We start from the raw sequence: 16,556 nt of genomic DNA on the forward strand, positions 1-16,556 counted from the left end.
ATCCCAGGACCCTGGGATCATGACCTGAGCCGAAGGCAGACGCTTAACGACTGAGCCACCCAGGCGCCCCTCAATGAAGGGATTTTTAACAATGCCAATTACGGCTAAAAATGAAGTTACACAAGCAGAGGAAGTAATGACCTAAAACAGCCCAAAGCAAGCATCAGTGTGGTAAGTGTGTGCACGCTGGAATGCAAAACAAGCATGTGTGGCTGTTCTGGCCTTTACAACTCAAACAGATGCATTAAACACTTACCTTGGGGCAGGGGGTGGGGTGGGGAGGACAGGGCCCTTTTCAAAGATCATCTCTCTTATATAAAGGAAGTAATCAGCACTTTGGCTCTTTTGTATGGGGATGTCTGTGATCCAGAGATCATCTATGGTTCAGTTAGGAACATATTATTCAATTTCTTAACATGTTTTCTTAGTTGTGTTTTGCTTGTGTCAACATTAAAACTCATCCTCATTCCTAGAGCACTCCTCAGCCGGCTGGCTATGGCTGAGGAAGGTAGACTGGGAGTCTGTGAAAGTCAGAATTGACTTTAGGTGAACTCAAGAGGCTTTATTTACACACACACACACGCATGCACGCACGCACGCATGGATAAGCATACCTGGAAGAGGAAATTAATCAATTTATTTATTTATATTACTATTATTTATAATTAATCAATTTAACCAATCATTGCTGAGCACCTGATATACATTGCTGAGGGAGGCAGTGGTGGTAAGGGAGTTCAGATTATTAATAAAACACGACCTTTGCTCTTCCCAATGGAGGAATTTTTTTTTTATTAAAGATTTTATTTCTTTATTTAGAAGAGAGAGCACAAGCTGGGGGGAGAGGCAGAAGCAGACTCCCTGCTGAGCAGGGAGCCCGATGTGGGGCTCGATCCCAGGACCCTGGGGTCATGACCTGAGCAGAAGGCAGATGCTTAACCGACTGAGCCACCCAGGCGCCCCTGCAATGGAGGAATTAAATCAAGTCCTAGGCCCTGTATGTTCTAAGTATTAAATTGGCAGAAAGGAATGTTGCTCATCTTTATATACTCTCTTCCCCCATGTATAATAGTGTGGAATAGTGTCTTCTACATGGAGCTCATGAGTACTGAATGAATAAATATAAACATAGGAAAACGTCTTCGGATTGGACACGTGAACCTCTGCAAGCAGAACTTAAATTTGTAACACTGGCTACATGCACACTGCTTCTAGAGGAATAGCTATTTTATTTATACAGAACTGTCTAAAACTGATAGCTAAATATGAAAGTAGGGCGCCTGGGTGGCTCAGTTGGTTAAGCGTCTGCCTTCAGCTCAGGTCATGATCCCAGGGTCCTGGGATCGAGCCCCTACATCGGGCTCCCTGCTCAGCGGGGAGCCTGCTTCTCCCTCTGCCTGCCACTCCCCCTGCTTGTGCTCTCTCTCTCTCTCAAATGAATAAAGTATTTAAAAATAAATAAATAGGGGCGCCTGGGTGGCTCAGTCGTTATGCGTCTGCCTTCAGCTCAGGCCATGATCCCAGGGTCCTGGGATCGAGCCCCGCATTGAGTTCCCTGCTCGGCGGGAAGCCTGCTTCTCCCTCTCCCACTCCCCCTGCTTGTGTTCCCTCTCTCGCTGTCTCTCTATCAAATAAATAAATAAAACCTTAAAAAAAATAAGTATTAAAGTAAAAAAACCCCAAAGAACCTAGATCAAGGTCTTGAACAGGTATGCCCCACTTAAAGCAAATTCTGTAGAAAACACAGAATGGAAATTCTTATTTTTCTGTTGAATAAATAAATTCAAAGATTTATTTATTGGGGCACCTGGGTGGCACCCCAGGTTTGTTTTTAATCATAAAAAAGTAAACATACTCTAGAATTTGGAAATCCAGACTAGCAATGCATATATACCAGGGTGGACGGGATTTTGTGGCAAGTTCACCGTGAGCTACCCATGTGTGATACTGAGCCCCCTAAGCTGCAGCCTGGGCAGTATGGTGTAGAGACCACCAACCCGTCAAGGGGCTCATGACCTGGCCTCTAGCATGTGTGTAGGGGGCACTTGAATGAGCCATTAAATTTAATCAGCAGACCTCTAAACTGGTCTACAGAAACCAACTAACAGGTAAATTAGTATTTATCCAGCATTGAGAAGTCACTTCAGTGGCTAGAAAGAAGGAATGTTTAAGCCAAATGAAACTCAAAAAGATAACATTTTATTTTCAGAGCAGCTGATGCAGTATCGAATCAGGTTTTCACAAATAAATAGGACAGTGTCTATTTGGTTACAACTCTGTTTGATGAATGCCTATCTATAGGAACTGTAATAAATTTCTGAGAAGGTTAATGACTGGAACCTTTTAAGTAAAATTCTTCTGGCTCTCCTTCTGAAAAAAGGATTGTGAGAACTTAAAAAAAAATGTTTTTCACTCTGGGGGAAAAAACCAACCTAGAATGCCTCAGTTTTGTTTTGAAGGAATGCACCTTTTTAGGACAAGTCTATAAAACATCTTTATTTGTTTGTTACATATGATGTTTAAATATAACTTTGCTTTCAAGCTTCAAACTTTTTTTTTTTTTTTAAGCCCCTGGTAAAATAAGACTTTTGGTTCACCTTAACAAAAACTGACCTAGGAAGAAACATTTTTAGCAAAATGTATTATAAAATTCACTAGAAAATACTGCCCTCTTTTTGCCAAAATGTTACATAAAATCCTTATTAAAAATACACACGTTACAAAAGAAAAAATTATGAAGATGCTAATACATAGTGCTTTGGATACGGACCAAGGGACCTGCATTCCGGGGAAAATACAGTTAAGTACACTAAATATTATGATGTCAACTTATAATAGTGCAAACCTGAATAAATTACATCCTGAAATGGGAAGGCATGCAAGTCATTTGCTGAGAATAGAACATAACGAAGCCAGAACAGGAAGCAATCACAACACTATTTAAAAATGTTTTCGTTTTTATTACATTAATTTTTTTTCAAAAATACTTTTCTTTACAATAGAACTCCTAGAAAATATTTACAACCTTCCTCTAATAAAATATAACAGCAGTTAAATATATTTGAAAATAAGATGGGTTTTTCCATAAAATATATCTGTTAACTTTTTATATACAAGCTTTCTCAAAGAGGTCTAAATTCACTAATGAAAAACCATCTGATAGTAAACAGTAACGGTGTTGAAGACATTAATCTTTAGGAAGAGAAGTTCTTTGGGGCAGGGAGGGTGAGAAGCAAAAACAGAACACATACATGCAGGCAGAATCACTGCAGAAGGAAAATAAGTGCAATATTTTACCATGAAGTCAATTCTTTAAGTTGATATTGTCAAGAAATACTTCTTCAGGAATTTGAACTGTCTCGTTAAGGAGGAGTTCTTTGGTTATTTCAAGTCAAAGATGCTTACATTATACTGCATGAAAAATCAAAATTAAATTGTGCATTGCATTTTTTGCCTTGGCAACTCAGTTTATTTTTAATGTTTAAAACTGGAACGGCTGGGCAAGTCTCCAAACACAGCAAGTACATTTGCTTTATAAACATGTTTCTGGGTGTTTGCTCCTTTGATAGATAAGCTTTCAAAGACCCGAAAGCGGAACCATTCCAGAATCACTCTCAGACGCCGGCACACGCAGGGGGAAGCAGTCACCGGGACAGACGCAATCAAATCAGCTGATCTTACGGAATGGTTCTGGAACAATTCTGCCACAAAGTTGATGCACACTGCCTAGGCAGTTCTAACTCGAAACAGACGAGAGAATAACCTGTCTAAAATGGCAGCAACAAAACCTTTCTTTTTGCCTTCTAAGAAAGGATGAATGAAACTGCCAAGACCTTTTTTTCTGAAAACAGAATGATGGAAACGGAAAGAACCTTTATATTTATCTTCCGTCCGTGGCTTTCCTGAGATTCAGAGAACACTGCCTAGGCGGGGCCGCGGTGGGCCGCCAAGTGTGCCAAAATGCTTCTGCCAGAGTCAGACTTAGAAGATGCTCAGGTCCTGTCCTCATACTTCTGCTGACATTCTCTCTAATGTCAAGTTCTTCATTAATGTGCCAGCAAAGTAGCCTGGCACGATGGGCCACACCTACACAAGCTGGGGGAACCAGCCTACCTGGGGTGGGGCAAGGCCTGAAAGCCCTCCTTCCGGGAGTCAGGCCGGAGTCAGGCCGCAGGCCGCATTAATGCTCGAGGGGAGGCCGCCAGGGGCGGTCCTCTCTGCTGGGCTGCGTCCCAGGCTGAAGACACGTGCTCATTTGCCCCAACGGGGGAGGGGCAGTCTGACTCAGCTCAAAAGCCTGAGCTAAATGCCATTTTTGAAGGATTACAGGCTTATTACCTTCAAGTACAAACAGCAACCCTGCTACAGGGACAGGAGGAAGCAGAGCAGAGTTCTGTGGCTTGGGGAATTCTAGAAGTGCTTTGGTAAATGACTTGAATGAATACATTCCTTGTTTGAATGCAAATATTGGTAGCTAAAGTGGTATCTGAAACCATTATTGTTGGTCTTTAATGCTATTTCACTTGTATTTGCTATTAAATTGGTTAGGAAACAGTCCAGCAAAGGTGAATGACAGCAAAATCCCAGCGAATGAGGTTTCACAGTACTTCCGAGTGGCACAAAGTAATTCCAGAACTCCATGGACCATTAACAGTGTTGCAAAAAAGAAGGGGCTCTTCCAGTCTGTAGTTTTTGGGCAAAAGAACACTTCTTGGTGTTCCAGAATGTGTGCCCCTCAACCACTCTCCCTAAACAGCCCTGGCAACTTCCTGGTTGGGGTTATTTTCCTCTAGACGGCTCAAGCCGGGACATGACTCTGCCAATCCACGAATCGGAACCGACTAGTTCCCCGGGGAGCAGGCAAGAGGACGCACTTGCTCTAGGAACCAGGTCCTCGGTAAAGCTCGGCCTTGGAGTGAAAGCCTGAAATTGTACAGTACTCCTGGAAACAGGCCAACAGTGATAGGCGAGGCAGGGAGAAAACGTATTTTCACATTTGGTCAACTTTCCAAATGGTGTATGTGCTAAGGAAAGCCGTGTCACACGAGGGCTTGCTTTGCTCACTGGAAAGTTACCCCTTTGCACAGAATCTCCTGGCAGAGACTCCAGGTTCACTGCAAACTACAGAATGAGGTCAGAACAGAACAAAAATAACTCTTAGTGGGAAAGGACGGCCCAAGGCCCCAACACGAAGAGGGTAGCCTGCTTCACACACGCACACGCATCCACACGCTCACGGCAAGCTTTGGGATCAAAGGCAGCAAGGATGGTTGACATCTGAAAGCAAAAGAACATTGAAGGTCAGGTTTATTCCCTGCCAGGAATGAGTTCGTAGGAATGTAGCCCAGATGAAACACCTCTTAAATAGAGTTGTGCCAATTATTTATTCCCTCCAACCTCCCACAGAAACATTGATTTTTTTTTTTAAATAAAAGGAAAAGAAACTGAAAAAAAAAAATTTTTTTTCTTCCTAAACCTGAATGAAATGACCACTTTTTTAAACAGGTAGTTTAAAATGGTTACAAAGCGAGCAGGGAGTCCGGGTTTCCTGATGAACGAAGACGGAGGCCGTGGGTGCTGGCTGTCTCTGCGTGACAAGCGGGGCTTTATAGTTCCGCGTCAGCCTGAAGCAAAACCGAATCTTGGTCATCCAAGAGGAGATCCGTGTCCACGACCTCGGCCTCTTCCATGACGCCTCCCAACTGCTGGACCACGTCGCCATCGAGGAGGTCCACGTCCTTGATGGGTTTGATCAGGCTCAGCTGGTCCAGGGGCAGCAGCCCCGGCGCCCCCGCGGTCCTCTCGATAGTGGCGGCCATTTCGGCGGCAAAAGCTGCCTTCTGAGCCTTTTGCCTCTGCTGTTCCTCCTGCTGCCTGTGTGTTTTCATGTGCGCATTTCGGCTTTTGATCTTGAAGAAGACTCTGAAGATGAAGAAAAAGAAGCATGGGAAACTGAGGAGATTGGAGTTCTTGAAATCCGGGCGCCCTACAGGGAACAGGGGCTGCGTGGTCTAATATCTGGTCTGGGTGGCTTTGTCAGGAGTCCCCGGGCCACCTAGGACCTCCTGCCCCTGTTGCCTGTCCTCTCCAAGCATTACAAGGGAGAGGGGATGGGGACGGGAGCACACATACAGTGTGACAATGGAGGGTGAGTTCTCAAAGGTCTTCCCGTCCATCTGTGGTCTGCAGCACATGCCTTTCTCCTCCTTTAGCTTCCCCCTTTCTCGCCTCATCCCAACAGAATCCCAACAGAATCTGAGAATCCCTCAAGCATGCTGCTGAGCTCTCATAGTTCCCATAATAAAACCCATCATCTGCCTTTGGCTTCTGTCCCTGTTCTTCCACAAATTTCTTGAAGGCTCCACCTGATTCTTCACCCTTGGTATATTCCTCTTCCCTCCACCCTCTCCAACTGGACTCTTGTCCCCTCCACTGCAGCCCCAACCCTCTGCTCAAGGCCACCCATCACTCTGTGTGGCCAAATCCAATGCCCCCCATTCCATCTTTGTTGTACCTGACTTCTGAGCTGCACCCACTACTCCTTTTCACCTAAGATCCCTTCTCATTGGCCGTCATATTATAATTTCGTCCTTTTGGCTTTAGAAGGAAATAGTAGTTCTCAGCTGTGGGTGATTTTGCCTCCCCAGGGACACTTGTTGATATCTGGAGACATTTTTGACTGTCACAACTCGAGGGGAAGGATGGTATTTCTCGAATCCAGTGGGCAGAGGCCACGGAGGTGGCTACATATCCTATAGCATGGAGGGCGGCCCCTTCTTCCATAAACAAGGACTGATCAGACCTAAATGTCACTGCTGAGGTTGAGAAACTCCAAGACAAGGGGCCCACAAACCACGGTCAGTGGACCAAATCCAGCCCACTGAATTTTTGTAAATAAAGTTTTATTGGAACACGGCCGTGTCTATTTGCTTATGGATCGTCTAGGGATGCTCCGCCCGGCAATGGTACAGCTGAATAGCTGTGACTGAATGGTTGTATGGCCTGCAAAGCCTTAAATATTTCTCCCTGAACCTTTTTCAGAAACTGTTTGCCCAGATGTGAGGCTGCCTCTTTCGGGAGAGGGGGTGGCACAAATACTCTGCATTCATTCCTGAGCTCATAAAGGGAAATGAAAAAAACCCTCTGATTTCTAAGACAAGCAGAGTTGATGAATCACAATTGCCCATATTGAAACCGTTTCATGTAATGAACGTAATTTCAGCAGCTAAAACAGGCATTCTGCAAACATTTGCCTGTTATTCCTACTCCGGAAAACCACAGAAAATATTTCTATTTTCCACAAAATCTTAACTGGAGTTATGGTATTAAAAGGTCCCAAGCAACATAAAAACAAAGACAAGAAAAACACTTAATGGATGTCACTGAGAGACAGCCAGAAAGCTCAAGATGCTAATTCTGGTTTGTTAAAATGTTCTTTGTCTCCACCTGGTGGGATAAAGAGTTGTGGCCTGTGTGTAGCCCAGTGAGTGGAGGTGTTGGCTCCCCTCGGGGGACAGGTGGGAGATAAAGGGCATCAGTCTGAAGATGGTTCCTTCAAGTCAGGAAGCCTAATGATCCATCTGGGGGCTCACTTCTCTGTGGTAAGATGAAGGTGATGCCTTGTCGTGGTTCTGAAGGGTATGAGAACACAGGGGGGCCGCACTAGCCATCTCCCCCATCTCTGTGCTTCACGGAGAGAAGACTGTTGCTAATTCCACCTCACCGTGGCGAGTGCCACCAGACGGAGTTAGGTTCACTCAGAGGCTGAGAGCGCCAGCCTGGGTCAGGCTGCAGAGCCTGAATCCCGACTCAGATGTGCACTGTGACAAAGACCTCACCCTTTCTGTGCCTCATTTTCTCTGCTCGTCAAAAAAGCAGCTACTAAAAGTGTCTACCCTATTGCGCCGAAGATTAAGTGAAACCATACCTGTGCAAATCCTTTAAAACCGTCTCAGGCAAATAGGACCTGATAAATGGCAGGGACTGGTAAGTTGTGTGAAATAGCCTAATGAGTATTATAAGCAGAGGTCCCAGTTGGCCTCATTCATACAACTAGGGAGGCAAAAGGAAGTCACTCATGACAACCCCTCCAAGTCAGGTGGACTCACTGAGAAGTGGAATTCTACACTGGATGCTGTGGGAGGGAACGCTGTGCATCTTATCATCAGTGATATTTTCCGCCTAAAATAAACAGACCAGTAGCATGGAGCAGTGGTCAGGAGCCTGGGCTCTGCCCTTCGAAAGAGATGGGTCCAAATCTCAACTCTGCTCTCATTGGGGGTGTGATCTGAGGCAAGCCATATTTACCTAACTTTGAATCTTTATTTGTATGACAAGGATAAAAACAGCCCCTGCATCACCTGTGGTTTCTGTGTGAGGATTAAGATGAGCTCCTGCACATAAAGCATTGTCACAAAATGAGTGCCCAGCAAGCGTTAGATGTTACTATTACTGCCTACTGCCAGTTTTTCTCTCTTAGTTGTCTTAAATTATACATAAAAGGACAGGCATGACAAATAGGCTTCATCTCCTGAGTCATCCCGATCCATTGCTTATGCTTGCTTGAAACATGCCGATGGCAAAGATTTGAGGTCCTGTCTTAAGATATTAGCGAAGAGTGCAGCAATCCGGTTAGTGATGTCTGCCCCAGACACAGGCCGGAGCCAGTGGTGGGGAGATAGCTCCTGATAGGTGTTTCAGAGCCATTCTCAAATCACTAAGCAGCAATGCAAAGAGAGCCCCACTCGTGACTACAGTTTGGGTGTGAAGGGATGGAGTGGGAATCCGAGTCCCACCCACCATTTCTGAAAGAGTGAAGTTTTTGTTACTAGAGGTTTGCCCTGAAGTTGTCTGTCCTTATTAGGCACGAGGATATCAGAATGACCATATTCTGAGTCAGAGACGAGGTCCACCCACCCTGAGGCTCTGTGCAGACCGCAAGGATGATATGAGGGAATATTTGGAGACACTGGGTTCTTTTTCTAGCTGAAGGAACCTCAGAGCATCTTGGCCCGGCCTCCCCAGAGCAATGATTCATCAGGAACTCAGTGCCCGGTCCAATTGCACCTACTTGCCGCACTCCTTGCAGGGGAAGATGGTGGTGGGGTCTGTCTCGCTGCTGGTGGTGCTATGAGAGGGGGAGCTCTTCACCGAGCAGTACCCGCTTTGGGTGCTGCCCGGCTTCTGCTTCCCACAGGGGGTGGCCCCCCGGGCTTTGGTCACCTGGTTGGTGCCACCGTGGATGCGGGCATGGCCGTTCAGTGCCTGTCGGGAGCTGAACACCTGGGGAAGAAAGGGAGTGACATGACACTACAGTCCTGAAAAGGAAATTAGGGTTATTAGTTACTCAGTGGTGAAACACAGGATACTTGAAACAGTGTCTAATGATGGTGTGCGGGGGTTTTACGTAAGCAAACTTTGGACATAGGCATGGAAAGGTCAAGGTCAAATACTACCACTGCGCCCCTAAAAAAAAAAAAACACATCATTGTTACAACCGGAAGACAGGAAGCACTTCGTGCGGCACGGTCTGAAGGACAGAGCTGCCGTCTAGCAGTCAGGGCACTGGGGGGCGAGATCCAGCACCTCTGTCTCACAGGGAGGGCCTCTGGGCCATTTTCCCCTCTGGACACCTGATTTTTTTTTCCATCTGTAAGGTGAGGGAGTTGGCCAGCTTTCAAACTCCTTTTTTTTTAAGTTGGAAATGACCTCCCCTTCCCTGCCCCGCCCCCCTTTTCTTTTCTCCTCCCCTTTCCTTTCTTTCTTTTACTTTAAGAAAAACAAATCAAAACAAATCAGGTCTTGCTCAAAAGCTCAAAGTTAAAAGCAGAGGTGCTCTGGCCGAAATAGAGGCAGCACCCTGGAAGTGAGCCAATTTGCTCAGCTCTATCTCCCCACCACAGAAAGCCTTAGCACCCCAAGAAACACAGTTGGAAAGACACGGATTAGCTGCTCTGATAAATTCTGTATATTACGTCCAAGCCTCAATCAGTGGCCAATTGTCGAAGCAATGTTTCAGACTCCCAAATTTTACTGCGGGATGATAAAAAGGGGCAGGACGGACCTGGACAATCTTTTGAAACTTGCCATAAAGCAGGTTCTCCCAACCTCAGTACGACTGACATTTGGGGCTGGATAGTTTTTGTTGGAGGGGGGCCGTGTTAAGCAGGACGTTTAGCAGCATCCCTGGCCTCTGCCCAGGAGAAGCCAACAGCACCTCTCCAGATGTGACATAAATGTCTCCAGACATTGCCAGAGGGTCTTGGGGAGCAAAATCATTCCCAGTCGAGCACCACTCCTGTAAAGAGATGCAATCCACTCCCCTGAATTCAAAGAGCCCCGACTTCCAGCTTGTTAAACACACCCACGGAGCTGTAGGTGGTTTGCTCTGTGTGAAATTCATGAGTTCTGTTTATGGTCTTACTGGGGAAAAAAATAAATCTATGGCTGATTTAACAACCCAAACCTCCAGGCTTAGGCAAGGAATAAAACCAAGATGCTTTTTCCCTGTGAATTTTAAAAATCACTAAAAAAAAAAATCCAGCTTGCTGAGCATTTCTGATTGGGAAAAGTGAAGGATGACTTCCCACTCAGTCAAGGATTTACCATACACCAAAACTATGAATTGACGAAACAGTGAATTTCTAAATAAATTCACCCAGAAGTATTGTCATTTAAAGTCACACCTTAACCATCCCTGAACAGAAGCGCTCTATACAAAACGGAAATGATGCAGTGACGCCTGCAGGTCATTAAACATCAAAGACAGAAACAAGCTAGCAATTTCTTAGGTTCTTTTCACAGCTAATGTAAAGTGTATGTATCTTTTTTTTCTTACTTTTTCATTTTTTTCTCAGACGTTAATCAAGTGAATTTCTGCTTTAGGATCTAAATATTTTAAAGACTATTGCTTTCTCCATCTAAGTGACAGAATCCTCAAGCAGCACTCAATACACTCTGGAAAACAGTATTGTCCTGTATAATATACAAGCAAAGATGTATAATATATAAGCAAAGATGTATACCAGCTTGAAAAAAACAGCTTCTTGTGAAGGAGTAACGTTCTCATTTTTTTGAGTAATACCTCTATAACTCACCTGTATAGGGTGTGCCTGGCTTTAAGAAATCTGATTCGGGAAAAGTTCATCAATTCAGACTAGTGGGGGACCGGTGGGGGACTCAAAGTCTAAAGTTAACAGCTTAAAAAAATATATCCTTTAAAATACACTGGGAGCTTTAGACCAGACCAGTATAGATTCTGTAAGGCCTTCCTTAGTGCTAAGAATGATCAAACGGTAAATTTGTTTTATTTTAGTTAAACAATATTTCCAACGTACCTGAAATGTACTATATTAAATAATTATACAGACTCCCCTTCAGCCTGTTTACATGATTAATTTACTTAGTAAAAATTTTTTTGGTTCTCCCCAAAGAGTACCAAGGTAAACTTTAAGCTAAATCTTTTTTTTTTAATTTTTAAAAAGACTTTTATTTATATGACAGAGAGAGACACAGCGAGAGAGGGAACACAAGCAGGGGGAGTGGGAGAGGGAGAAGCAAGCTTCCCGCGGAGCAGGGAGCCCGATGTGGGGCTCGATCCCAGGACCCTGGGATCATGACCTGAGCTGAAGGCAGACGCTTAACAACTGAGCCACCCAGGCGCCCCTTTAAGCTAAATCTTTGTAACGACTTTCTCAAATTTCAAATTAATGACATTTGAATGAGTAACACTTGATGGAATATGAAACTTTGCAAAACCTTCTGGACAGGTGAGATGACCAGGAATAGCGTCAAGTTGTAATGAAAGGGCAGAACCTTCTCTGTGGGCTCCCCCACAGCATTTCAATGCATGCTTTACAGGGCAGGACCTGGTGTCACACGGCCCCGCGGGGTGGGGGGGGCACCAAGAAACACGGGGTGTAAGTTCTGGAGTCCAAGGCTCACTGCAGAACCATTCACGGCGGCTCTGAAGAGCTCTGGATCATATGCTTCCCGGGGGACGGGGACCTTCTCTGTGGCCCCTGAGCGCCCAGCACAGCAACATCTGCCAGCTGAACAAATAAGGAAACGAAAAAACAGGAGACAAAACCATGGCAATGTGGAGTCCCCTCTGAAACTTTCCTTGATGCAAGTGCACCCTTTCTAAAATGCCCTGTCCTTAAAGCCAGGCACAGCCCACCGCCCTCCTAGTCCCAGGTCCCCCGAGGACGCAGTGACACTTACAGCCCCGCAGTTGGGCATCTCACAGATGAAGGAGCCGGAGGGCTGGCCAAGGGCCTGCAGGGGCGGCCCCTCCGCGGGAGCCAGCACGGGGCCTGGCGGTGGCTCGGGAGACTTGGGCACTTCACTCTCCTCTTCTCTCGTGGATTTCCTATCTTCTTCTGGGTCCTCCTCCTCCTCCTCTAACTCTTCTTCTTCTTCACTCGTCTGGTGGTGAGGCAATAAAAGCAAAAGAGGGGACATCCCCAAATGGCATTTTTAGTGATAAACAGAGCCACCAGCCAGAAAAGGAGAGAAGGGCTGAACACGGGGATCCTGTCTGCCTAAGGAATGGCGATAGAGCCCTCTGGGGAGGGCTACGGCCTCTACCAGGTCGGTCATTGGGCGCTTGGGGCTTTGAGGTCGGGGAAGTCCCCCTGCCTCGCTTTGGGGTCCCCTCACCACTTATATAAAAATATGTTAAGGCACGGAGGAGAGATTTCTGTGTGTAGAGTTTCTCGCCCTGGTTCAAGACCAGCAGACCTTGAAACGGATTAAAACTTGCTTGTGAGCAGCTCTCCCTCCCCAGAGCAGTGAGGAGGGCTTTCAAGCAGGAACGATACTGTGGAAACCCCTCTAGAGAGAGACTAAAGACCCATATAATGATTTGTTTCCAGGCCTTATGATACATTTCCGTACGAGACACCCCACATGTCTGATCTGACTCATGGCCTGTGGAAAGCATGGGACCCATGGTGCTCTGATGGGCTCCTGCTTGCTTGTGTCAAAATGGAATCCAAGAGTGAATGTCAACAACTTTGTGGAGAGGAAAGGGGAAGAGATAACCCCCCACCCCCTCACCCTGCATGTTTTTTTTTTTTTTGGACTGTCATCATGTGCTTGGAGAAATGCCTTCCAGAGGCATTCTATGAAAAAGAACATGAAAAATATTAGTAGCCTCGCTGCTACTCTGTCCCCTCCCCCTACTTCAGAACAGCAACCAAGTGGAGAACAAAGCAGAAAGTCCAGTCTTCCTCAGAGTTTACAAGATAGTAAGTCACTGGAGCAGCCTGGCGTCCTACTGTGGGAGGGTTGGGATGGAGGCCAGGGACGCAGGAGGCCCTCATTCTACTTGTTTAACTACCTTACTCTGCTTCCTCTGTCCTCATGGAGGGATGCTGGCTCCTGCAGGGTGAGGAAGGCCTGAGGCCCAGGGAAAGGGAGATCTATGTTACATCAATCTCATTCCAACTTCTATTTCACAGCACTTCACAGTTTACAAAGCATTTTCATGTTTGCGGGCTCACCCAACAAGACAGAAACATCCTCCCATTTTACAGATGAGGACACAAAAGGCACGTCCTGCCGCCTCCACCCCTGACAGGTCAGTTGTGTCATCTGCCAGGCTCTGCTTAAAGCACATGGTTCCCAGTTTGGTTTATCCCAGAGAGGGATGTAACTCTGGGGGAGCTTACAATTCTTAGAACCCAGAAGCAAGAATTCCCGAAAAGGACAAAGATTTCTAAGAGTGGAGCAGTACCCTGGGATCCAGAAACCACAAGTTTTCTCTCTCCAGTTTGGATTGGGGGCAGGGGAGAAAGACAATGCCAGTAAATATGGGGCGTTTAACATTCTGACACTGTTCCACTGTTGTCTGTAGCATTTAATACCATACACAAGCATATTTGGATGAAGTAGCGACAGGGTGTACTTAAGAAATAGCTTCAGTGTCCAGTGGGTTAATTACGATTAACTAGTAATGATGACATTTGCTGAAAGACTTCAAAGAGTACAGATGCAGGCCTACTTCATTTTACAGAGTGATCCATGATATTTAAGTTGTAGGTCTCATAATTATGACTGTAGAACACATGGGTTGATTTTACTTAAATGGTCTGATTCCCGTGTGAATCCATCATCTTTGGATCTCAAGGGGTTTCAGGTAAAACCACGTTATGTCAAACTCCCAATGGTTCCCTCCATTCCTTTCTAGAACTAGAACTCTGTGGACTCAGTATTGCTTTATTAAGCAGGCCATGGTCTATAGCTTGGCACTTAAAATAGATTACACGATAACTTTTAATGACAATGGCATCTGTTTTATAGTGCTTGTTATAATTACAATTTTCTCACAATACCTTTTTTTGGCTTAAAAACTCTTAGAAAGAGACATTCCATAGAGCCACAAATTTACAGATTAAATTACACTGTACTGGATTATATCCGTCTCTGGAATTTAGATAGGTTTTATTTCAACTGGCAATCTATACATGTTCACAACATGATTTATCGTCAAGCCATATGGCTTACCAAAGTGACTAAGAGATACAAAGATAGGAGGACAAAAACCCTAACATGTACAACTTTGTATCAACAAGTTGGCCATTTCATGATGTATTGTGAAATGAAACACTGAGTAATATTCCAAAATTGGTAGAAGGTGGGCAAATACAGGATGGGGAGGTGGTGATATATTTAACATTGGTGCTTAAAACCTTGAGTGTCTGCAGTAAGAGTTTCTTGAGGAGGATGATATTCTTATTTCTCAGGAATGCAAATGGAATTCGCATTGAGACATTTGTAAGTTAAAATACAAATGCTCGACAGCCCAAATTTACTCAGAGACATAAATCTGAGCATCACAATTACTAATGACAATGATGATGGGGATGAAAACATGTTGAATGCCTGCTATGAATTAGGCACCACACACATACACACACACACGTGTACGCATATATATATATATATATACACATGAAATTTCTGGTGCGCACGATAACCCCGTACACATTTTTCTTTTTTAAACAAATGAGGAAATTGGCCAGAGAACGACTTTCCCCAGGGTCACATAGCTGGTAAAGAAGTTGAACTGGGACTGAAACCTAAACTATCTGATTTCAAAACCTCAGCCTCCTTCATTTATTGGCCCTGAAGCAAATGTCCACAGGAGAACATGTGTTCATCTGCATATTGTTTAGATTTTCAGCCCAAACAGAGACCTTAGCCCCTCAAAACCACTGGCAACAGCTGCCTGTAAATATCGAAGGGCAGCAGGAGGTTTCCCAACCCCCCATCAGTGGACCAGGTTGTAGTAACTGAGGTGCTTAGACCATGGGTGAGCTTTGCCCTCGGAGTCCTGACTGCTGTCTTCCAAAGTCAGCTACTTTCCTCGTTTAGTTTCTTGAATTGTGCTGAATTTACAACCAGATCCACAGACTGGCCTTGAGTGGGAGCATGAATAGGGGCAGCAGACAGGGAGGTGTGATCAGCACTTTCCTCCTACATCTTTAACAGAGCCCACCTTGGTCCCCTTCTTTTGCTTCCAAGGTGGAAGGACCTATCATGGCTTCAGGCCAGAAGTCTACTCAGCTGAGTAAGCTACTGTGTTCTGTTGGCCTTCTGGCTACCTCAAGAGCAGCCATTCCTCACAAACTCTCCTTTTCCCTTCTCCCCACAAAAGTCCCTGAACTATCTGAGTGTGTTCCATCATGTTCTATCTGGGACAAAACACTATGGACCTATGATCAGGAAGCCATCCCAGGTGTCCAGGCAGGCCAAGAGGACAAAGGGCAGGACCCCTAGGACTGTGCCTTCTGCACCCTCCCCATTTCTTGCATGGTCCCAATTTTTCATCTCTACTTTGCAAACTTTCCTTAGAAGGCTGACTGTGCCTTCACAGTGCCTAAGAGGGAGCTGTGAGCTACTATGCTGACCTTAAATCAAGATTTCCTTCCTCCTGCCCTCCCTCCCTCCCTCTTTCTTTTTTATGGGCCTGAGTCATCTCTGCACATAGCTTTTTGCTCTCCTTAAGGTAACAAGGGTGGGGATGCTCTCCTGATCCAACTTAATACTGGCTCCTGGTGAATAAGCCCAAGAAGGTGGGCATCATCTTAACCTCTCCTCCTTAGTCTCAGTTTACATGTTGGCCTGGGCCTTTCTGTGAATCTCCAGAGCCCTGTTGGCCCACGACTGCACCTCTTCCTTATGTGGTAACATCTTCCTTAGCAGCAATCCCTTGCTCTGAATCCCCTTGTTCACCCCATCACCCTGCAGTGAGTTCATAGAGGGACTGTTGCTATGATCCACAGTGACTCCTATCTGGGAATGATGTTCACTCAATTCATTCAACAAATATTTAGAGTATCTATATTATGCCAGGAACTCCCCTAGGCACTTGGTAACACATAGCTGGAAAGACATCACTTTGCCTTAGGAAACCATATCCTCTGATTTTGTCTTCTTCCAAAACATGACTCTGACAGAGGCCAGAACATTTCAGGACTGGAAGGGACTTTCCAAATCATCTAAGCCATCTGCCCCATTTTGTAGGTCAGTAAGCTCAGTATCCAGGTCCT

General features: G+C 45.3%; 2 protein-coding genes across 21 annotated transcripts in view; one reads left to right on the forward strand and one right to left on the reverse strand.

The window, feature by feature from the left end:
• Positions 1-16,556, forward strand: part of TOMM6 (translocase of outer mitochondrial membrane 6) — a 401,564-nt gene that overhangs the window by 342,330 nt on the left and 42,678 nt on the right. The window lies entirely within an intron of this gene.
• Positions 2,178-16,556, reverse strand: part of TRERF1 (transcriptional regulating factor 1) — a 200,785-nt gene continuing 186,406 nt past the window's right edge. For 19 of the 20 annotated variants that reach the window (XM_081828248.1, XM_081828239.1, XM_081828241.1 and 16 more), the window contains 3 exons: positions 12,223-12,426; positions 9,071-9,282; positions 2,178-5,922 (listed from right to left, as the gene is read on the reverse strand). In XM_081828248.1, the coding sequence (XP_081684374.1) occupies positions 5,607-5,922; positions 9,071-9,282; positions 12,223-12,426 (732 nt within the window). In that variant the 3' untranslated portion in view covers positions 2,178-5,606. Of the gene's footprint in view, positions 5,923-9,070; positions 9,318-12,222; positions 12,427-16,556 lie in introns of all 20 variants that reach the window. The other variant, XR_014147661.1, reaches the window with a different exon arrangement.

This window comes from Leptonychotes weddellii, chromosome 8, assembly GCF_054177405.1.
Source record: "Leptonychotes weddellii isolate Sample4059 chromosome 8, ASM5417740v2, whole genome shotgun sequence".
Classification (NCBI taxonomy): domain Eukaryota; kingdom Metazoa; phylum Chordata; class Mammalia; order Carnivora; family Phocidae; genus Leptonychotes; species Leptonychotes weddellii.